Source organism: Chironomus tepperi, unplaced genomic scaffold (genome assembly GCF_022539635.2).
Source record: "Chironomus tepperi strain 1889 unplaced genomic scaffold, CSIRO-AGI_Ctep_v1 contig_67, whole genome shotgun sequence".
NCBI classification, from domain to species: domain Eukaryota; kingdom Metazoa; phylum Arthropoda; class Insecta; order Diptera; family Chironomidae; genus Chironomus; species Chironomus tepperi.
Window position 1 is genome coordinate 1,931,513 of NW_027226189.1, and position 25,129 is coordinate 1,956,641.

Consider the following 25,129-nt stretch of genomic DNA (forward strand, 5'->3'; position numbering starts at 1 on the left):
ACTGTTTATAAAATAGATTTCTGTTATACCTAAATAATTATCGGTAAGACCTGTGAAATAATTTTATTTTTTGTGTTATATTTATCATTAAGTGTTATAGGTTTTTATGAATTCTGTATCGAATAAATATAATTTCATCTCCAAATTGATAATATTATTATAATGGTGTTAAGGTTTGATTAACTCGTATGACATTTTGAGAGTCACTGACTTCTTCTGTTTCCAACCATGCAATAATACAAAACCTTTAGAATTACAACAATCAAGTTTTATGCGCATGAATATTTAAGAGAGAAACATTTCGTTGCAGAACCTATCTATGTTTTTTTCAGTGAGTTCTCATGTTATGAATGTCTAGTTAGATATGTTGTTTATAAAAAAAAATGCAAGAGCCAACGATTTTTTAGAGGTAAGAAATAGATTTTTTAACTCATATTTAATATCTTTTTTTTGTGTGAAAAAACGAGATAAAAAGCCATGCAATTTTGAATGAGAGAAAGTTCTATCCCTCGGAAAACCTTTGTTATTACGTGTTTTAAATAAATGTCCAAGTGATTAAGAACGAGTGTTTTGGATCATATGTATGAATTTCCATAGTATTAAAGTAAATTTATTGATTAGCAAAAAGATGGTGAAGCATCTTAATAAACCAATGAGTAAGAAATGAATGGAATGTAAGCATATGATAGAACGAGCTGCATCTGTGAGTAAGATGATGAAATTTTCTCCGTACACAAATACGTAGGCATAAAAAAATAATGTCGAGAGAGAAAATGAATTTAAAAAACCAAAGCAGAAAATTGAAGAAATGAAAATGAGAAATTTCAGATAGCAACGGGTTTTAGCTTGGACGAGTCGTGATTTCAAAGTGTTTTTTTAGTTTGCTTGCAATAAAAAAAAATCCAGAGAGAAACTATATTTTAAAGAAGAGTAAATTCTTGTTGAAAAGAACATTTTACATTCATTATCAAAGGTTATTAAATTTTATTGATTGTTTGAGTGATACCATAAATTGTTAATTGAATCGATAAATTGTCTTCTATTTCATTTTTTTTAAATATAAGAAATAAGATATTTTATTGATAAGATTCATATACTAATAATTTAAGCAAAAGCTTTGAAAATAAAAAAAAAATAGCAAATTATGGCAAATCCGAATCATATCACATTACACTCTATTTATGTGTCATACTTCTTTTCTACCTATGTACGTCTTTAATTTTCTTTTTATTTTTTCTCTTCGAGTAAATATAAAATGTTCAATGATGAACGTGTCCAACAATACTCGATTACTCAAAAAAAAAAATTCATTGACAGACAGAACTTTTAAGAGAATATTTTATTTCACTTTGACTATAAAAAAGAATTAACGTAGAAAATGACTTAGTTAATGAAAGGAATACGATTAAATAAATAATTTCCAAGCTCTTAAAATGTGTCATATTCCTTTATTTTTTCAAGACATTGGTTTTAGAAGACTGTTCGATCTGAGTCAGAGTGATATATAACCATGAGTTATTCCTGATGTTATACCTACTGCAATATTTTTAAAAAAGTATATTAAGCTTTTACGCTTTTCTGTGGAATGCTGCAGAGTATGAAAACTGTTTTTTTTTTCTTAACTTTTCTCTGGAGATTGACTTTTCTTTATGGAAACATTTAAGATTTCGAAAGTTCATAATTTCGAAATTGCTTTATATATCTAATATATATATATATATATATATATATATATATTTGAAGTTGCAAAAATGTAAACATAACCTATACATATACAAAGAAAATTGTGAGTAATTTTTCACAAAACTAAGTTTAGAGAAGCTAAAGAGAACATATACATTAATATGTAAAATAACGTTTGAGAGAAAAAATAATATTGTGACATAAGTTAAGAATTAACTCCATATGTGAAATTTAAATATAATTTCTAATTAGAAGATAGAGATAACAATAATTTAACTAGGTGATTTTAAAAACTTTTTAATAAAAATGTTATTTGAGATTAATTAGTGCATCAGTTAATTTTCGCATTTTAAATGAAAAAAAAAATTGTAATAATTTTAAAACAATATATTAAAAAAAATAAGAAATTCCTCTTCAATAAATGCCGACCGCATGCATGCATAAAAAGAGACGAAGCTTAAAACGAGAACAAGCCGAATCATACTTACAATAGCTCGCATTTTAAAGGAAATTTTACTTTTCTCGTCCGTTTTCTCATTCAGTTGCTGTTTTTGTTTGAATCAACGTGAATTAAGGTGTTTCTCTGTTGACGGTAAAGAGTGAATTGTTCTTTTTATACCTACTAATATAATATTTGAGCTTAATTAAAGTATTCCGAAGTAATTAAATTAAAAATACCTAAATATTGTTATTCAGAAATAGGAAAAATATTTAATTTATATTTCAAAAAATAACTCAAAACTTTTTCTGTTAGACTACCTGGTATATGAGAAGATAAAATATTTTTAGCATTTTAAGAAAGGTGTACGGAATGAAAACTAGCAGACAGAAAAATTAAATACAGAATTTTTAAATTTTAAGGCCCCAATTTGATGCTATAATTTTTGAACTTAGAAATTTTATTTAATATAATAAAAGTTTTAAAATTTTTTATAGGGATGAACAACGTTCGTCCCTGTTAAAAAATTGTGAAAAATATTAAATATTGTTTTAAAAAAAAAAATTTTGAGCTAGATATTTTGAAATAAAGGAAAGAAAATATAAATGCGGAAACTAAAGAAAAATTCCTTCCCTCTTTCGTCATATTTCAAAAAATAAAAATCACTCACGACTTACTTTAGTGGTCAGAGTTGAAATGCTTCTTCAAATTGTAATTCGTAAAATTTGTACAAAAATTTGTTAAATAGATAAGGAGAGTTAAGCTCTCATCAAAAATAGTTGAGAAAATATTATTGTGAACGAAAAAGTAACAAGCTTTATTACATATTTTCTAAATACCGATTTCCGAGGAAAATAATGCAAAAAGTGAAACATTTGTAACTTCATTAATTTATTTTTGCTTGAAAGTGAAAAATAGCAGTGATTGAATCAACCGAGAACAGTAAAAAAAACAGAAAAAGAAGAGAAAATATTATAGAACGGTGATTAGGTGAGTTTTATTTTTGAAAAGAAAGAGAAATAACGAAATGAAGATCTGTTCGTGAGAAATTTTCGGCATGCTTAAAAATAAAACTCTTTACAAGAGTAAGCTGAGTATCGGAAAAACGCAATTGTAAAATACGTAAAGTTGGAACAATTATTATAATATTTCATATTAAACTAAAACGCATAAAAAAAGTTTAATTAGAATTTTAAATAATTCCAATTAATATAGGAAAACAGATTTAAACACTGGTAATAATTTAAGAATACTTTTTATAAAGTTCTTAATTTATTTATAAAACATGCTATAACTTTGTAATAAAAACTCTTGATGCAATACTTAGTTCAATACTTTTATTTAGAGTTCCTCGAAGTCTACTCGGATTTTCTATAGAAAAGTTGATTCGGCTTGATATAAAATTTGAGTAGACTTTGAGCTCTGGGTTTCATAAAAGAAACTAAAAATTTGGTTGGTAAACTTATGTAACACAACATTAACAGTTTTTTAGTAAAAATACTATATTTAGAAAAAAAAAAAAGTAAATTGCTCCGTTTTAAGTTTTGAATTTTATACTTTTCAATTCAATACTGTATCTAGCTTTTACGTGAGTTTTTGTGATAACAACATTTTTCAAATTCTTTTGCGCCATATATTTCTCTTTCAAAGTATATTTATACAACGTTAGTGACAAAAGTGCTTATGTTTACGATGAAATTCCCGATGATTACTACGCATGCATACAAAATTTAAGGCACACAGAAAAATGTGAAAAGTGAATGGTTTATAATTAAATCAAAAATGAAATAAAAAATTGCATGCGAAATACTCATTCAGTTTTGTCAAAAATCATTTTTATGAAAAACAATTTGTTAAGAAAGAAAGTGGAATGAAGCAGTAAATATAAATAAAAAAAAGAAGAAAGAAAACATTTAGTTCTTTTTCGGCAGTTTGATAGTTTTTGAATTTGATTTTTTCGTTCTGTTACTGTGGATAAGTTTAAGAGATCTTCAATTACATATTACCTTTTAAATTTTTAAACTCGTGTGACTCATTACAGAATTTTACATATCATACAATATTAATAGATGGATGGTTTGAACAAGCGAAACAAATTTTATTTGATATAGGCTTTTTTATAGTACACAGTACTTAAACCCCGAATTACTTTATTACTTATTTGCTTTTATTAAACTTTCAAATATAAATACTACAAAATGATTAATTGAAAAACTTGTTAATAATGCTTTAATTAATAAAAATTAATGAACAAGTAAAATACAACTTTAATCATAAAATTGATTTCTTGATTAAGAAAATTTGAAAGCGTAAATTAAATACTGTTAAAACACAATCAAGCTTAAAAATATTGCACAGGTTTGCACGAACTTATAAAGCAAACTAATGTTTTTTATTGCCGAGCAGCCTATCGGATGAAAATTTTTCAAAATCTGAAAAATCTTAACGAGTATTAATATGAAATTATCCAGTTTAATAACATGTAATGTTAGCGTAACTTACATATGTTTTGAGATAAAATTTTTAATTGTATTAAAGTTCATTAAAGATTAAATAATATTGCACTTTATAAAATGCTCATAATTTTTGCGAAGTTTGCTAGTTTGAAAAAAAATTCTTAAGCGCATTAAAAATAGAAACAGACCAATTTTGTGTTCTGTTTAAAAAAATTTCCAAGTTTTTACTAAGCTTAAAAATTTCATTTTATTTCGTGTATTGCAGGGTTGAAACAAAAAATAATATAAAAAACGATAAAAAACTGTGAAGATATATTAAAAATATTGTGAAAGTTATAAAAAATAGTCACAATTATAAAAAAATCAATCAATTCACTTGTAAACATTAAAAAAATAAAGATGTCATCCATCGAAGCGGTAACATCAAAGAAAAATAAGCAAAAAATAGAAAAGCAGCAAGTAAGTAATGAGATTACAAATGGATGTGATAATGAGGATAATGAAAATGTTAATTCGCAAATATTAACAAATAAAAATGTTCCTGATAGTAATATTAAGGAATGTCAAGTTGATGTTTGCATGGAACCCTTATTAATACAAGATTGTGTTGATGATACTAATGAAATTAATGAAACTAATAGTTTGTCGAGTGGCGCAATACATAGCTCAAATGATCCTATAAGTGCTTGTGACATGATTAAAAATAATAATGAAATATGCAAAAACGATATTATTGATGACATTGAAGAAATCTCAATGATAACTGATAGTGGCGGTGGTTTTACGAAATCCAATTTAAGTTTAAATTTAAAAAATGTTACAACTTCAAATGAAAAACAAGAGTTAGTGAACTCGTCAAAAAATAAAAAATTTCTTGAATCAGATGATCAGATTATGAATCAAATCTTTTTTCAAACCATCACGATCACGCCAACAACTGACGAAGACATTTTACTAACTAATAGAAAACTTTTAAACGATGATAATGTAGCTTTATCCTTTAGTGAAACTGATTTAAATATTGATCCAGTGAATTTTTTTAGTTGTAAAATCGACGAAGACGATCCAAATTATATAGACTCGGTAGAAGGAGAAAATTTATGTTCGTTGAATGAAAATTACTGTTCATTTTCGTCACTTGACTATAATACAGCTAACATTCAACTTACACAGGAAAATCAAGCTGGTAACCAATCATCAGAAAAAGAAATGTTTCAACCTGAGACATTAATAGATGAATATGCTGATCAAATGCTTAAACAAAGACCATCAATTGTAATTGATTGCTATGATTCTGATTCCAAAACAGAAGAGGAAAATGTTGTATCAGCAGATGAGAAAATCAATGACTATTGTTTTTATTTTGATCAAACAATAGAAGAAGATGATGGCGATGAATGTTGTAGCATTGATGCTATTTCAAAAGCTATAATTCATAAAGACAAAATTGTCGATCTAGAAGCATCAAATAGTTATAATGAAAGGGCAAAAACGGAAGAAATAGTTAATTTCGAAGATAAATATTTTGAGGTTAAAGAAGATGAAATATCTAGTAATGGTGAAAGCGAAATAGATGATGTGCAATCAATTGATAGTGATAATCAAAGCGTACTTACCGAAAGTTGCTTAAGTGTTAATGTAAGTTGATTCAATTAACAAATACTTTTCATTATTTGCCATATTTCTTTAAACATTTAGGTAGTAAGTTTATATTCACATAAATTAGTTTTTAAAATGCAACATAATAATTTGTACGGCTTATCATAATTAGTTTTATTTTTATTTTCATTTTAATTTATATTTTATTATGCCTAAATGACTCAAATAGCAATACTATAAGCTTTAGATGAAATAAGTTATTTAAAAAACAGTTATCAACTTTTTGTCAAAACTCACAAATAAATATAATAATATAAATTTCTATTTTTTTAATTAGAAAGCGATTGAAAATATTGAATCGGAATCAACATCTATTAAAAAAATTGTCAAAAAGTCTGTTAGAACTACAAAAACAACATCAAAAAAATCATCAAAAATAATTTCGGCAGAGGAATCATCAGTTATAAATTCTTCGAATAACGAAAGCTTTGATATTTCTATTGACTCATTGGAACAACCGAAGAACCAACAAAAAATAGCTATCAATAATTTTTCTACTAATCAAGAGCTCTCGGAAGTGATCCAGGAAAACAATATTGATGAAAATCAACAACAGCTTGAAAATGAAACCAATGATATGGAAAAGAGAAAAAGTAACAAGAAAAAAACCAAAAAGAAGAAATCTGATTCTGAGAAAGAAAATATTTCAGTGGTAAGTTGTAAAAATTAAAAAAAAAAGTACTCGACCTTTTCGGTCAATTTTAGCGCATTTTTGTCCCAGCTATAAGTATTTGGTTAACAAATAATTACAGATTTTGTGGATATAGTAGATTCCAAGTAAAATTACTTTCATAATCATTGAGAAAAATCCAAGCTCGATTCCACAATAAACAATTCAGTAAAAGTCATTACCAAAAAAAAAAAAATCACAAAAGGTTTGTTAAATTTTCATGTAAGCCAAAAAGGTACTTGATGGAACTAAATTATAAATCGACCTATGATGTCTTATTTAGAGTTTTTTTTTGCAGCCTAACGAGCAATGTGTATTATTAAGCGTTATTTTTTCAAAAATTCGTTAAAAATTTAAACAATTTAGTATTGTGCATATTATAAGACATAAAAGTAGTTTATACATAATTCATTAAACACTAAAAAGTATATAATTACTAAATTTAGATAAACATACATTAATTGTTCAAAAATAATTTGTTGATTTTTTTTATAAAAAAAAAAATACCGATTGTGAAAGTTTGTATTTTGTTTGTATTATTTAACCATTTTTGTTTTTATTTTTGCATCTAATTGATTGTGTGGTGGTTCATTTACACCCTGACGACATGTCATCCTTTTATTTTGCGTTGCTTAATGCACGTTAAGCTAAACGTCATAAATTTATTTAATCGTTTGTCCTTGTTGGCTAACCAGAATACTTCTACATCTATTCAAACGATGTCGATCGTATCAGAGCCATCCAAAAAATCTCCATCTGTTGAAACGTCTTCCAAACATAAACATATTAAAACTCTAATTAAACAAAAAAGTTTCGAAAAAGTAAATGATATCAACAATAAAGTAACAAATAGTCAAGTAATTATTATGACAAATAACATCCTTAATCCATCTGGCATGTCAAAAAATCGTCAAAAACTTATTATGTCATCGAGTTATCAGCTTTATGAGGATGATTTGTCAAAAATTGATGTAAAAAGCTTGGTAAGCAAACAGAAAAATGTTTATATCGAACCATTGCATAAGGGTTTTCAATACCAGACTATAATTTCAGAGAAAAATCTCAATACTGGTGTATCGATATCGACTGATATATCAAACATTTAGTTTCCCTATTGACTTTTTTTCAATTTTAATTTAATATTTAATATATCTCTGACATTCTAAAATATTTTATAGATACTTAAAGACTAAAAGAGCAAAATAAAAAATATTTTTTGTTTGCCTTATTTTTGTAAATGTTTTTTTTTTTTTTTGATATTGGTATTGAAAATCCTGCTTCATGTGTAAATAATTTTTTTCTTTTTTTGTTTTAAAATTTTGATGCTCATTAAATGACGCATTATGTACCCCAATAATCAAAAGTTAGTTTAAATCGAATCTGCAGTAAGTCGAAAATTATCTGAAAACTAATTAAAGATTAACTTTTTAATGTTAGCCATAGTGGTTCTGTATCAGACCCAATCAGACAATATTTATCTAGCTACTTCAATCCATTTGCAAAATTCCCTTTTGCTCGACAGAGCTTAGAAATAGACAGCAATCAAAAGATATTAAAATTCAAATAGCTTAAAACTAGCTGTAAATAGATACTATATGACAATATGTTATCTATTTATATATGAAGAATAACTACTTTCAGAAAGTTTTCGGATTTCTGAAATTCAGAACGATCTCGGTTTGGTTACTGGGGTGGTGTTGCGACACTTATAGTAGTATTCCATTTTTGCAAAACGCTGGTATAAATACCTACTTAGAATTTTTACAAACCTCAATTATATTAACTTATTCGATTTTACATTAAAAATTATTCTGTCTAAAAATATTCTTGTCATTAAATTTCATCTACTTGGTTTCTCCACAACCTGGAGAAAATCCCATAAAACCATGAAAATAAAGAAAGAGAAATATAGCAGTGCTATTGAGAAACATTCATTGAAGTTATCATCGACTGGTGCTAGTTCAATTGGTTATTTGAGTATTCGTAAAGATATTTCTGTTAAACATTTGGTAAGTCAAAACTGACAAACGAAAGATAAATATGGCGATTTATTTGCTTGCACGAATTTTTGCTTATTTTTGTTTAATTTCTAGTGTCGTAGCTTTGGTGATTTATCAACGCTTAATAATGAAGAAAGCAATACCAATTATTTCCAGCATGTCTATGTGAGTAATTAAAACATAATTTAATTAATTAATTTCTTTTTCATTGTGTAAGCATGATATAACTAGAGTTTTCAACAGGTTTGCATAAAATACCGGCATTACACACATTTTAATATCAGCATTGAAATCCCTAGTTATAACAAATTTAAAAAAACTAAACCTTATTTTATTGGGTTCTATTAACAATTTTCAGTGACTGTTTCACTTTCTGTACTCAAATCAAAATTCTAAAACTTATTTGCTGTTTCTTTAACAATTTACTCTTTAATAATTTTTATTCTGTCTATGTATTGCTTCCTCAAAATCATTATTATAGCGTACTAAATCTGTTAATGACTTAAGAAAATTAGATAATATACCATTTTACACAGGAGTGTCGGTACGAAACTTGGTAAGTAACTAATATTAAATTTAAGTTTTTGCTTATTTTTAATAAATTTAACTGAAGGAAAAATATACAATTGTCCGTGGTTCAACATTCGTCCATACATTCGTAATTTTCGCGGAATCATATCAATAACAAACTAGTGTATCGGGTAGAAACCCAATGCGGATATATTCACACCGTCCATAAAAAGTCTCGCGGGTAGGCCAAGCTTCGCTTGGCAAATGCTTGTGGGGTCAGGCTCCAGCGGGTAGGCCATGATTCGATTGGCAAATGTTTGTGGGATCAAGCTCCAGCGGGTAGGCCAAGCTTCGCTTGTCAAATGTTTGAGGGATCAAGCTCCAGCGGGTAGGCCAAGCTTCGCATGGCAAATGCTTGTGGGGTCAGGCTCCAGCGGGTAGGCCAAGCTTCGCTTGGCAAATGTTTGAGGGATCAATTTCCAGCGGGTAGGCCAAGCTTCGCTTAAATATTTTATTTAATTTTCATACATGTTCAAAGTTTCAAAAAATCGTAATAACCATTGATTTTAAAATTTTGTATGAAAACGAAAGTTTTTTGCTTTTTTAGAAGCAACGGCTGTTCCTGTAATGCTCAAAAACTAATCAGCTCTTCTATAGAGTAATACGGATCGATTGCAAAAAACTAGAAGTCTCTACGATGTCTCGTTTTTGAGATTTCCTGCTGATTAACTTGTTTGTTTGCTTGTTTGTTTGCTTGCTTACAGAAAGCGAATTTTTCGATTTTCTCAGCAATGCCTCAACCAATTTCAAATCTGTTTTTTGATTATGGTGTGGAATTCCAGGCACAAACTTTTTGTGATAGAGCATAACTTGTCATTATGCTTAGTTTGGCTGAAAAATCCAAAAAACTGGTTTTCAAATCTGAACAAATTCAATACATTCACACGTGAAAACGGTGTGAATATAAAAAAAAACTTTCATAGGTAGTTTTTTTTTTCGATTTAAAAACCAATGGAAAAACTTTTAATAAACGTTTTACGTGTGAAGGTGTTCAGTAATTGTATTCTTATATAAAAAAAAACTTTCATAGGTAGTTTTTTTTTTCGATTTAAAAACCAATGGAAAAACTTTTAATAAAATCTTACAATTGCTGGCAAAAAATTTAAAATTTTTTTGTTAAAAGATTGTTTTAGTGAAGGTGTTCAGTAATTGTATTCTTTGATTATTGTTTATTTTATGTTTTAATCCTATGCTAGTTTTTTGCACGAAAATGATAAACATTTTAATTTCATATTTTTCTGTAACTCATTACTTTTTTATTTTTTTCTTTCTCATTTCATTTCTATATTTTTATTTTTTTTATTTTGCATCGACAATGTGATCAAACATAAATTAAATAATTTGAAATTCCCTTTATACTTTTTTCAATAACCATCAATCCGTTTTATTACCCTGAATTTACGTTATAAGCCAATGGCTTATCGGAAGAAAAAAAGTTTTCAAATTTGTGAAAAAAAAGGCTTAATAATGAGAAGTGGATTAGTAAAGAATTGTAAACAATTGAAGAAAAATCGAAAATTTTAATGGAAATCTTGAAAATTATCAATTTTTCCTAGTCCTTACTGATTGTTAATATCCGAATATGTCATTTAAAATCGGAAATTTATTTTATATAGTTTAACTTAAACAATTGAAGAAAAATCGAAAATTTTAATGGAAATCTTGAAAATTATCAATTTTTCCTAGTCCTTACTGATTGTTAATATCCGAATATGTCATTTAAAATCGGAAATTTATTTTATATAGTTTAATTAATGACTTTTGGTAGTAAATTATTAACGGATACAAAAATTTTTCCAGTATCAGATTGATAACGGTTAGTGGCTTATAACGTAAATTCAGGGTAATAATTATGTAATTTTAATATCTCAAATTAATAATTAATTCGTTGTGTGAACTGAAAAATAATTTGCTTATAGAGACTAAGCTATTGCAGTTTGATTGGATTAACAGATATTAACAGAAACCAACAATATTTGGAACCAAAATATACTTCTAAACGTTTTGTTAATACAATTAAATGGTCATGTAAAGGAAAAATAATAAACTTGGGGATTAAACAGTTTGATATGGTAAGAATATATAGGGAAAGATCAGTCATATTTTAATTAAATTTGATTCGAAACTGATTTTTAAAATTAATCGAAATACTTAGTTTAACCCAATTCAAAATTTGTGAAAATTAGCAATATTTTGAATCAATTAGATATTTTTAACAATGAGCAAATTTTACAAAAAAAGTTTATGTGTGAAGCTGTTAATTTTTAAGGAAATTTTAATTAGAAAGAAATAAAACACAAATTAGAATTTTTTAACTATTACAACTAATAACAAAATTATACAATTATACAATAGACTAACACACTAGTTAGTAAAATAATAAGTAATGACATCTATCATCTTTCACATTTAACTTATACATCTTTTGCTAATAAATGTGAATTTTCTACTTAATAAATATTCATTATGATATTTTTTTTACAAAAGAATGAACCAGTTATTCTGATTAAACTTTCCATCAACATGATTTTATTTTTATTTTTATTTATTTTTTTACTTTCCTATTTTATAGAAATCTAGTTTCAGTAAATTTGATGCATTGCAAAAGAAAAATTTGCAATCATTACAGAACGGAAAAGGTGGTGAAAATGTAAGTGATAAGCTAAGGATTTTTTTTAATTGATTTCTAACCTGTTCTTTTTTTAATATAAGAACCTTATTTTATCAACAAACGAATTTTTTCATGAAAATGGTTTTATAGATATTCTGGCTTTGCACGATTTTAAGGGCAAAAAAATTTGAGAAAAAATATTCCATAAAAACTCCCAATTAATTACAGAAAAAATTAAATATTAGTTTAATTGATATTTTTTATATTAGTTTGAAATTAAATAAATCAAATTTTTTAATTTAATACTTTAATAAAAAATTAAAATATAAATATACATATATATTCATAAATTTAAAATGAAAACAATTATAGTTTGACATAAAATAATCTATATTAATAATTTGTTACCATTATTGTATTTTAAGGGATGTCCTGATGGTGAAAAGAAATGCCATGCATGTGAAAAAGTCGTATTTCAAATGGAGCAAATTAAAGCCGAAAAGAAATTCTGGCATCGTTCGTGTTTCCGATGTGTAGAATGCAGCAAACAGTTGAAGTATTAATGCTATCTTAGGGGCCGTTCACTTATTACGTTCGCTTTTTAGGGGGGAGGGGGGGTCTAGGATTTTGTAACACCCTCAACCAAAAAATTTTTTTTGTAACGAGGGGGGGAGGGGGGTCTAGAAATTCGTTTTTTTGCGTAACGTAATAAGTGAACGGCCTTATGATATTTTCAATTATACTGATTTTATTATTCACTAGTGTTGACACCTATCAAAGTCATGAGGGCATTCTTTATTGTAAACAACATTTTAAAACTCTTTTTTCACCGAAAATTGTCGAAGATAACAATGAACCAATCAAAGTAAGAAAGCATGAGATGATCATTTTAGAAAATCAGCCAATAGAACTTCCACCAGATGTTATAAGAGTAAGCTTTTATATCGAATTTATTTTTGATTTCGATTTAAAGAAAATTAAATTGAATTTATATTTAATTAAAAAAAATTTTTTAGTCATCAGACAAAGCCGATTTAGGCTTAGATGAATTGCATCAAATAAATTTACGTCAGAGATTTCAACTTTTTGAGAATGCCGGCCAACAGGAATCGAAAGTGGAACTAGACAAGGCAAATAATGTAAAACGAAGCACTTCAATTCTTTCTAAGTTAGCACGATTTCAAGCGAAAGGGATGGATGTTGGAGTTGTAGATGATAACTTAAATGGGATAAGCTATGAAAACTCATCTACAGAAGAAGAGGATGAAGATGAATTAGATGATGAAAATCATGAAGATATTGAATTAATTCGTGCAAAACGAGCTCAAAAAGAAAAACCAATGTCATTTAAAGAGATGTATGATATTAAATCCAAATTTGAAAGTGGCCAATTAATGAACAAAGAAGAGCGTCGGGAAGAGCGTAAACAGGAATTGCAAAATATTCGCTCACGTCTTTTTATGGGTAAACAAGCAAAAATTAAAGAAATGTATCAGCAAGCAGTTGCTGAAAGTGAGCAAACAATTACTTCTAGCAGTAAAAAATCAGATGTAGAAATAGGTGATAAAGCAAAATCAATCATGGAAATGTTTGAAAAGGGAGAAATTTATGACGAAAATGATATGAAGAAAACACTAAAAGATGATGAATTGGCTATGTTTGAAAAGGGTAAATAATTTCATATATCATTAATTAAGAACTAAATTTACAATATGAAATGGTTTTTTGCAGGTATAAGCAAACAATCTCGTTCATTATTTTTGGAACTTGATGCAACAGCTTCTAAGCTACCAAATCATGAATCTTCGTCATCTGCAAATTTGAAATTAATTGCTCGGCATACTCCGCGACAAAACTCTCAAGTAAATAATTTTTAATATACTTAAAATTTGTTATTTTTTATTATTTTTTCTAATATAAAGACGATAGCAACGGGTGAGGATATAGTTCGTTCCGATCAAAAAATTGATGATGTTCAAATAGAAACTGCAGATATTGTATCAAAATTCAAATTTTTTGAAGCATATCAACCACCAGAAAAAGAAAAGAAGTCATTTAGAATAACACCACCTAGAGATTATCAAGGACTTACAAAGGTGAGTTTAATATTGATAATTTAATAAAATTAATTTTCATTTTTTTAATTCATTAGTTAACATCTCCTGAAAAAGAAGTCTATCGAGATCCTCATATTGCTCGAAATGAAAAACGTTCTACTGATCAAGATGAAATTCTAGAACTTCAAAAAACAGCATCTAAAGTACTTTCAATGTTTCGACAAATGGAAGAAAATAAAGAAGAAAAACCGTATGGACCAAAGCCTTTAAAACGATTTACACCGCCACCAGAAGGTAGTTGATCTCTTAAAATGACACAACGTTATATCAAATTTTAAAATAATTTATAGGTGAGAGAGGCAGATTTGTGACAAATGATGATTCAGGGCCTGATTATAGTGATGAAGATGATGATGATGAATGTTCGGAAGAAGAATCCGAAGATGAATCTAACTACATAAAATCTTCACAAAAGGATCTAGATGAATTTTTAAAAGCAGCACAATCAGCTGAACGTGCCAAAAAGCTCCGTGAAAAGTTCGAGAAGTGGGAAGAAAATGAAATAAAAAAGGAAATGAATAATAGTTCAATTAATTTGTATGACGAAGAAAAGGATGAAGGTCAAATGGAAACTGCCAAAAGGTTTGAAAACAAAAAAAAAAAAAATCGTAATTATTATTCAAATATTCAATTTTGATTTAAAGCTTAAAAGCTCGTTTTGAGCAAATGCAAAATGAAGAACCTAAATTACCAACCAATCGGCCAAAAGTTAATCGTTTTGTGGTGAGCATAGTTCATTTTTTTTTTATTTTATGTTTGATTTGAAAATCTTCCACCCATTAATTTTTACTTTAAACAAACATAATATAATAAAAAGGCGGATGAAGAAGTAAGATCTTTATAATTTTTTCAGAAATTTAAATTTTATTTGAAATATATTTCATCATAGCAATATTTCCTCTTTTTTTTAGTAATCAATTCACGATATAAAACTTGGCCTTAATGCAAGTATAACAACTCTTTATGTGGAAATCATGAAAATGGATGATGACTCTTCAAGATGTTTAAGCATTAAATAAAAAAAAACATTTTTTTTAAATCTGATCACGACTTTACGACCTTTAAATTTTTGTAATGCACATTAAAAGGAATAAAAACAAATTCTTTAGCAATTTTTTTTTTACAATATTTGTGAAAATTTATAATGAATCATTATAATCTGGACCAATATATGAAAATTTCATTACATGTAACATTTTTATAAAGTTTTTTTTTTCGAAATAATAATTAAATTTTATGAGCAATGTTTTTTGTCCTTGTACAAAATCTTTGTATACAATTTTCTCTTCATATCTCTAATATTGTTAATTAAATAGTAGTTGATTTAAATTCAATGGTCGGATTTGTAGCATTTTGTAAAATCAATAATTTTGTAAACATAAACAAAAATTACTAAATTTGATATTTTTTACAGTGTTGTAGTTAATAAATTATTTAATGTATTTATCAATAATTGCATTAAAATATATCATGCGTTTTTAAATAATAACTTTAACCTTTCTAATAACACTGCAAAAGTAAATTCGCATACCTAGTTGTTTGTGTTAACAACAGGTGTAAATTTTGAATGATATAAAATATTATGGTGGAATAATTTATATATGAGTGATTCTCCGGATACATTTTTTTCTAAATTATCGACTTTTATTCAATTTTTTTCATTATCTGGCAATTTTATAGCTCCGTTCTTTATATATACTTACGGGGTTTGTGCAGATCTTTATTTCCGTATAATTACTTTTTTCACGCTTTATTTAATTAAATATTTCAATTTTTATGCCGGTATCTCGGAATCAAAATATCAAATTCCGACTTTCAACATGAATTTTTGCACTTTATTCTACATGTCACTATGGTTGACTTAATATTTCGAGTGTATTTCACCTAAAACTATCGTTTGTTGCATTTTAAACGCTGCAAAAGTCTTTTATTAAAGAGAAAAATCGAAATTTTAGTGATTCCGTATTTTGAAGTTATAAAGTGTTACATATTTTTTGAAAGGTATTTAGTAGGACTATCAAATAGTGTAAACAAAATTTAATTATATTACCAAGGGTTGTAATACCAGAGGTTTGAAGAGGAAAAAAATGACCACTTTTTAAGCACAAATATCGTCATGTTTTAGTTCAGTTTTAAATTTTCTAGTTAAAAAAAAAAAAAAAAATTAATAAATTTTCTAGTTAGTGATTTTTATTAAGCAAATAACATTCTAATTTTCTATGGAGACTTGTAATTTAATAATTTACAATAATTTTGAAAAATCAGTTTTATTAAAAGTTCCATAACTTATCAAATCATTACGTTTTTTTGATCATTTAAACGTTATTCTTCTGGTTTTTTGATTGGCTAAGTAACTACCCTTAAAACAAAATCCAAGAGTTGGACACTCATTTTTATACGCTTTTGTTTAGGTTGTTATACGCTTTTATTTAGGTTGCTCTGTTTAAGACTTTCAAATTTTCAAGCACCTATATCGACCACTTCTACTTAACTTCAAAGGCTGAAATTTAGCATAGTGGTGTATTATAGGCTAATATAGAACACATTAAAAAGATTTTTGAAAAAAATGAAAGTTGACGATTTTTCAATAACAAACCCTAGTTTTTGGCCTGTTTTAAGTTATAAATTTATCTTCATGGAACACAAAATCGAAATTTTTTAAAATGTGTGTACTCTGTTCTATTTAGGACCAAATTAATTTTGAATTAAAATTTAAATCAGAGTTGGCAGGACTTTGGAGTCCGGACTTTAAAAGTCCCAAAAGTCCGGACTTTGAAAGTCCGGACTCCACCAAAGTCCGGAATTTGATAGTCGGGACTCCGCCAAAGTCCGGACTTTTGGGACTTTGGGACTCCGTAAAGTCCCATGGGGCCGTTCACTTATTACGTTCGCTTTTTAGGTGGGAGGGGGGGTCTAGGATTTTGTAAGGAAAAGCTCATTTTTTTGGAAACTATTTTTTTGGCATGGAATTTTTTGGAACATATTTTTGGAATTTAATTATTTGGAAAATAAAATTTTGGAATAGAATTATTTGGAAAGGAATTTTTTGGATTTATTATTTTTTGGAACGGATTTTTTTGGAAAATATTTTCTTGGAAATTTTTATTTGGAAAATATTTTTTTGGAAAAACTTGTTTTGGAAGGGAAATTTTTGGAAAGTTCAAATCTAATAAATTTTAGCTTCTAATTTAATTTGTGGAATATTTGTTCGGCGCATTTTTTATAATTCAATAGTGCTAAATTAATATCTTTTATATGAAAAGTTCTCTAACTTTCCGAGTTGAAAAAATGAATTTTTTGACATTTTTTTTGGATTACCATGCGTAACCCGAGTTGAAAAAGTGAATTTTTTGACATTTTTTTCAGTTACACTGCGTAACTCGAGTTGAAAAAATGAATTTTTTGACATTTTTTTCGGTTACACTGCGTAACCCGAGTTGAAAAAGTGAATTTTTTGACTTTTTTTTGGTTAACACTGCGTAACCCGAGTTGAAAAAGTGATTTTTTGACATTTTTTTTTTTTGCGTAACTAGGGTTTCTGAAAAACCGCACTTTTTCAAAACCGCGGTTTTGCGGTTTTCCAAAATTTAAAAAACCGCGGTTTTGCGGTTTTTTGCGGTTTTCGATTTTCATACAAATGTGTGAAATTTTTGGAAAAAATTGAAAAGTTGATTTTTATGCATAAAAGAGTTTAAACTTTCTATTTTTCTCTATTTTATTAAGATTCAGTTCCAAATTGCTTGATAAAATAGTTTGAAAAATTATTTATTGCACAAACTTTTAAAATTCAAGTTATTTTAACCAGATTGCATAATGTCAGTCCTGATTTTCGATATAATATTAAATTGAAACTTATTTTTGAAAAATTATCTTCAAAATTTACTTTTTGTGGATTTAAGTAAATTTCTCCATACAAAGTTCTAAAACTGCGGTTTTTACTTTCAAAAACCGCGGTTTTCAAAAAACCGCATTTTGGGTCAAAAAGTGCGGTTCCGCGGTTTTTGAAAAACCGCTTTCAGAAACCATGCGTAACCCGAGTTGAAAAAATTTGTAGTGTAACTGAAAAAACTGCGTAACCCGAGTTGAAGTGTAACCGAAAAAAATGTCAAAAAATTCACTTTTTCAACTCGGGTTACGCAGTGTAACCAAAAAAAAATATTAAAATACTTTTTAATAAAAAAAAAAATTTTGTATGGGACTTTTCGGACTCCCAAAGTCCCAAACCCTTGAGCCAAAATGGAAAGATTTTCGCCAGACTTTTTTTGTCCGTCCGATTTTGCCAGATTTTCGCAAGATATTGGACGATTTTTTTTCACACAAAAAACTCCGTTCGATTTTGAAAGATTTTTGAACGATATTGCCAGAAAAAAAATCTTGCATTTTCTGTCAAAAATCTGACAAATTTTATACGTCCGACTTTTGCCAGACGAATTTTCTTTAAAAACGTTCGAAAAAACTTGCAGTTTTCTGTCCGATTGTGCAAGAAAAATCTTGGAAAAATCGGATGAAAAAGTCTTTCGAATATCGGACAGAAATTGAAAGATTCTTCAACGATTTTGTCAGATATTTTTGATTTTTTTTTTTTTTTTGGAATTTTCAGAAAATCTTATAAGTTATATATTTTTGATTTCAACCAGATTATGAATACATTTTTTAAACTAGATTGACTAGAATTAGAGACTTCGGTTTCTCAATATTAAATTTTCTTGATTCTGAACCTTAAATGATTTGATTAGAAAATCACTTATAATGCATAAAGAGAATTTCGCCCTCTACTAATCTCAATTCTGCATCTAGATTATGATGTAGAATTAAAAAACAAACTTATTACAACTTACTGTAATTTTGCTTTAGTTAAAAAGATAACTTCGGAATCTAAACAAATTTAATACATTCACATGTGAATACGATGTGAATAAAATACACTAAAACTAATTATTTTGGAAAATTAAAAAAGTTTTTTTTTTAATAAGTACAATATAAATCTAATTCAAAAAAACAGCGGTAGCTCAGCGGTAAAGTGTAGGACTTCAAACAATTTTCAAAACATGCGATCCAAGGTTCAAATTCCAAGACAAATCTGGCATAATCTGGCAAAAATCGGACGAGTATAAAAGGTTTTTATTAATTATTATTATTATTATTAATTATTATTAATTATTAATTTTTTTATTATTATTTATTTATTTATTTTTTTTTTTATTATTATTATTAAACGCTTTTTATTGACTTACTCTGTTGGTTGGTTGGTTGGTTGGTTGGTTGGTTGGTCATGATCAAATCTTGCGATCGATTTTTCGACCACTTCTACTGATCCAATTGAGCTCAAATTTTTTTCACATGTGTATTCCCGATGACAATACAATATTTTCGCATTTCTGTATCACAAAAATGCTTAATTATGCTTTAATTAATATAATAACATTATATATGGGAAAAAATCCAATGTCAATGATGCATATTTTTAATTTGCATGAACTAGACTAATAGTAAAGCTGAAAACCAGTTTTTATAGTTCATTGCGCATTGACTTATAATACCAAGCATTAGTTAAAGTAAAATTCATCTCTTTTTAAGATATTTATGAAAGAGAAAAAAAAATCATAAGTAATTTTCTCACGGATATTCCTAGTAAAAATTCAAAATTCAAAAAACCGTTACTGTTTGAATTTCAAACTATCGTTATTGGATCTTGAAATATTGTATAAATATGATCCTGGATGTTACTGGATCTTGTTATACTGCATGTATATGATCCTGAATGTTACTGGATCTTGTTATACTGCATGTATATGATTCTGGATCTTACTGGATCTTGTTATACTACATGTATATGATCCTGGATGTTACTGGATCTTGATATAATGCATGTGTATATGATCTTGAATGTTACTGGATCTTGTTATACTGCATGTATATGATCCTGGATGTTACTGGATCTTGTTATACTGCATGTATTTGATCCTGGATGTTACTGGATCTTGTTATACTGCATGTAAATGATCCTGAATGTTACTGGATCTTGTTATACTGCATGTAAATGATCCTGGATGTTACTGGATCTTGTTATACTGCATGTATATGATTCTGGATCTTACTGGATCTTGTTAAACTGCATGTAAATGATCCTGGATGTTACTGGATCTTGTTATAAAGCATGTAAATGATCCTGGATGTTACTGGATCTTGTTATACTGCATGTAAATGATCCTGAATGTTACTGGATCTTGTTATACTGCATGTATATGATCCTGGATGTTACTGGATCTTGATATAATGCATGTATATGATCCTGGGTGTTACTGGATCTTGTTATACTGCATGTAAATGATCTTGGATTGCAAAAAAAGACTGTTGTAAGGTTTCAATACAAATTTAACTATACTTCACAAGACTAAAAGACAGTATGTTGTGGGGTTTTCGTATAAAATTTCAATATTTTTTGAGATCAAAAATCTTTTGCTTTCGAGCGATGTTCATGTCTAACACTAACTTTATCTTCATAAGTTACTTGTTGACCTATAGACTGCACATAAACTAAAATATGTCGTCATGATTTGAATTCGAGTTCAAGCGAAGCTCACATTCAATACCCCTAAGATCTATAAACAGTCGGGCGAACGAAGCGAAGCGAAGTGGAGTCCGACACTACTGTGACCTAATATTAGTCGGGCGAACGAAGCGAAGCGAAGTGGAGTCCGACACTCCTGTGACCTAATAATAGTCGGGCGAACGAAGCGAAGCGAAGTGGAGTCCGACACTACTGTGACCTAATAATAGTCGGGCGAACGAAGCGAAGCGAAGTGGAGACGTTCGAGCGAAGCTCAAACATAAGCAGTTCGAACGTAGTTCGGACTTGGTTGAGCGAAGCTCATAAATTTTTGCGACCTGAACGGAGCGAAGCGAGTGAAGGCGTGAAAATTTTCCTACAACTAATACCCTTGTGATCCATGAACAGTCGGATGAGCGAAGCGAGATCCGACAACCCCTGTGATCTATGAACAGTCGGACGAGCGAAGCGAAATCCGACAACGCCTGTGATCCGAGCGAAGCTCGAACTTAATTAGTTCGAACGAAGGTCGGACTTGGTTGAGCGAAGCTCACAAATTTTTGCGACCTGAACGGAGCGAAGCGAGTGAAGGCGTGAAAATTTTCCTACAACTAATACCCTTGTGATCCATGAACAGTCGGATGAGCGAAGCGAGATCCGACAACCCCTGTGATCTATGAACAGTCGGACGAGCGAAGCGAAATCCGACAACGCCTGTGATCCGAGCGAAGCTCGAACTTAATTAGTTCGAACGAAGTTCGGACTTGGTTGAGCGAAGCTCACAAATTTTTGCGACCTGAACGGAGCGAAGCGAGTGAAGGCGTGAAAATTTTCCTACAACTAATACCCTTGTGATCCATGAACAGTCGGACGAGCGAAGCGAAATCCGACAGCGCCTGTGATCGGAGCGAAGCTCGAACTTAATTAGTTCGAACGTAGTTCGGACTTGGTTGAGCGAAGCTCACAAATTTTTGCGACCTGAACGGAGCGAAGCGAGTGAAGGCGTGAAAATTTTCCTCCAACTAATAACCATGTGATCCATGAACAGTCGGACGAGCGAAGCGAGATCCGACAACCCCTGTGATCTATGAACAGTCGGACGAGCGAAGCGAAATCCGACAACGCCTGTGATCCGAGCGAAGCTCGAACTTAATTAGTTCGAACGAAGTTCGGACTTGGTTGAGCGAAGCTCACAAATTTTGCGACCTGAACGGAGCGAAGCGAGTGAAGGCGTGAAAATTTTCCTACAACTAATACCCTTGTGATCCATGAACAGTCGGACGAGCGAAGCGAAATCCGACAGCGCCTGTGATCGGAGCGAAGCTCGAACTTAATTAGTTCGAACGAAGTTCGGACTTGGTTGAGCGAAGCTCACAAATTTTTGCGACCTGAACGGAGCGAAGCGAGTGAAGGCGTGAAAATTTTCCTACAACTAATACCCTTGTGATCCATGAACAGTCGGACGAGCGAAGCGAGATCCGACAACCCCTGTGATCTATGAACAGTCGGACGAGCGAAGCTAAATCCGACAACGCCTGTGATCCGAGCGAAGCTCGAACTTAATTAGTTCGAACGAAGTTCGGACTTGGTTGAGCGAAGCTCACAAATTTTTGCGACCTGAACGGAGCGAAGCGAGTGAAGGCGTGAAAATTTTCCTACAACTAATACCCTTGTGATCTATGAACAGTCGGACGAGCGAAGCGAAATCCGACAACGCCTGTGATCCGAGCGAAGCTCGAACTTAATTAGTTCGAACGAAGTTCGGACTTGGCTGAGCGAAGCTCACAAATTTTTGCGACCTGAACGGAGCGAAGCGAGTGAAGGCGTGAAAATTTTCCTACAACTAATACCCTTGTGATCCATGAACAGTCGGACGAGCGAAGCGAGATCCGACAACCCCTGTGATCTATGAACAGTCGGACGAGCGAAGCGAAATCCGACAACGCCTGTGATCCGAGCGAAGCTCGAACTTAATTAGTTCGAACGAAGTTCGGACTTGGTTGAGCGAAGCTCACAAATTTTGCGACCTGAACGGAGCGAAGCGAGTGAAGGCGTGAAAATTTTCCTACAACTAATACCCTTGTGATCCATGAACAGTCGGACGAGCGAAGCGAGATCCGACAACCCCTGTGATCTATGAACAGTCGGACGAGCGAAGCTAAATCCGACAACGCCTGTGATCCGAGCGAAGCTCGAACTTAATTAGTTCGAACGAAGTTCGGACTTGGTTGAGCGAAGCTCACAAATTTTTGCGACCTGAACGGAGCGAAGCGAGTGAAGGCGTGAAAATTTTCCTACAACTAATACCCTTGTGATCTATGAACAGTCGGACGAGCGAAGCGAAATCCGACAACGCCTGTGATCCGAGCGAAGCTCGAACTTAATTAGTTCGAACGAAGTTCGGACTTGGCTGAGCGAAGCTCACAAATTTTTGCGACCTGAACGGAGCGAAGCGAGTGAAGGCGTGAAAATTTTCCTACAACTAATACTCCTGTGATCTATGAACAGTCGGACGAGCGAAGCAAGATCCGACAACACCTGTTATCTATATCAACAATCATTCCAACAATCGATTAAAATTAATTATTTAGTGATTCGACTTAAAAGAAGTAAATAATAAACCTTAAAAAAACTTTTTAAAAAAAAAACGCTTTTACCTTAAAAAACAAAATGATCCAAAAACATAAGTGTTAAAAAAATGCTCTAAAAAAGGAGAAAATAAAATAAATCTACGCTTTATAAAATTTGGAAATATAAATATTTCTTAAGAAAACCAAAAATTTAACTCGAAAATTTTCCCAAAATATAGCAATGTTGTACAAGAACTCAATGACTAAAAAAGCGTGGGGCGTTGAGTTCTTGTACAACATTGCTATATTTTGGGAAAATTTTCGAGTTAAATTTTTGGTTTTCTTAAGAAATATTTATATTTCCAAATTTTATAAAGCGTAGATTTATTTTATTTTCTCCTTTTTTAGAGCATTTTTTTAACACTTATGTTTTTGGATCATTTTGTTTTTTAAGGTAAAAGCGTTTTTTTTTTAAAAGTTTTTTTAAAAAGATTCAAACGCTTGTGAAGTATATGAGAAAGAGAAAAAAAAAATAGAAAAATATTATTTTTAAAATTTTATAATTAAAAATCTTGCAAAATTGTCCAAAATCTGGCAAAAATCGTCCATAACTTGTATGCAAGTTGATCAAGTTATGGACGATTTGTCTGGCAAAATCTTGGAAATTTATAGCTGTTTTCTTGCATTGTCGTGCAGTTAAGGATTTTCAATGTATGGAAAATCTTGCAAAGTCTGGCAAAAATCGTTCTCGGGCAAAAATCTTGCATTCGAATTCTGGCAATATCGTCCAAAAATCTTGCCATTTTGGCGCTAGGGAAGTCCGGAATTTCAAAGTCCGCACTCCACTTTAAAGTTCTGCCAACTCTGATTTAAATTGTCATTTAAAAGCGATTTTTAGATTTCAGTAGTGATAGTTCAGATATTAACAATTTTTGATAAAGAAAACTAAAAAGTAAAAAATAAAAATATGTAAAAAAAAGGTTGCACCTAAATAAAAGCAAATCTTTAAAAAAAAATTTTTACATATTTTTTAGAAAATTTCTGCGATTTTATAACAGTCAATTTTTTTTGGTTGGAAATTTTGTAACGAGGGGGGTGGGGAGTCTAGAAATTCGTTTTTTTTGCGTAACTTAATAAGTGAACGGTGAAAAAAAAAACTACAAAACGAGTTCCAGTAAGATCGAGGCCACTTCCAGATCTAAAAAATAAAAATTAGTAGGATCCCGATCACTTTCAGACATAAAAAGCTAGTAGTAGGATTCAGATCATTTCCAGACCTAAAAAACAAGATCCAGTAAATTCCATGTCACCATATTAGAAATTTGAGAACTTTTTCATTTAACGGACTTTCATAATTCAAACCATATAACGGTCAAAAAAAAAATTCAAACTCTGTTCAGTAAACACTGTAAAAACATCGAAAAACACTCTAAATCAATTAAAAAACGTGTTGTTGTTTATGAAAATGAAAAATTGTTATCTATAGTATTAAAGTATACATTCCGAGCTCTCAACGATATCTATATAAAAAAAATTTAATGGCAGCCGAACGAACGACTGTCTTATTAGGCTACCTTTTTGAAAAAAAAAATTCTAAAAAATAATGGTTTATTTTCATGAATCTATTTATTTATACGAATTCTGATGACTGATAATTCTTTTATGGCCGATTCTCCAGATGAGTTTTTCTCCACCTTTTCACCAAAGAATCGTTTTGTAGAATTTTTTCTCACTAAGTAACATAATTTTTTGTGCTATGACTGTTATTTAGCACGAAAACTACCATATTTAAAGAATTAGTGGA

General features: G+C 29.6%; 1 protein-coding gene across 6 annotated transcripts; it reads left to right on the plus strand.

Moving 5' to 3' along the window:
• The first annotated feature begins 833 nt into the window (after positions 1-833).
• On the plus strand, positions 834-15,671 carry LOC139100481 (LIM domain and actin-binding protein 1). Of its 6 annotated transcripts, XM_070653075.1 has the most exons (15): positions 2,240-2,275; positions 3,031-3,112; positions 4,844-5,037; positions 5,622-6,216; positions 6,515-6,889; positions 12,050-12,127; positions 12,514-12,644; positions 12,851-13,019; positions 13,105-13,756; positions 13,820-13,950; positions 14,011-14,184; positions 14,241-14,439; positions 14,496-14,787; positions 14,850-14,928; positions 15,117-15,671. In XM_070653075.1, the coding sequence occupies exons 4-15, from the start codon at positions 5,788-5,790 to the stop codon at positions 15,117-15,119; spliced, it is 2,712 nt and encodes a 903-aa protein (XP_070509176.1). In that variant the 5' UTR covers positions 2,240-2,275; positions 3,031-3,112; positions 4,844-5,037; positions 5,622-5,787; the 3' UTR covers positions 15,120-15,671. The 6 variants fall into 6 exon arrangements, with proteins under 6 accessions (XP_070509178.1, XP_070509175.1, XP_070509179.1 ...); XM_070653077.1 differs by lacking the exons at positions 2,240-2,275; positions 3,031-3,112 and adding an exon at positions 834-973; XM_070653074.1 differs by lacking the exon at positions 3,031-3,112 and having other exon boundaries at positions 2,217-2,275.
• Positions 15,672-25,129: the final 9,458 nt, after the last annotated feature.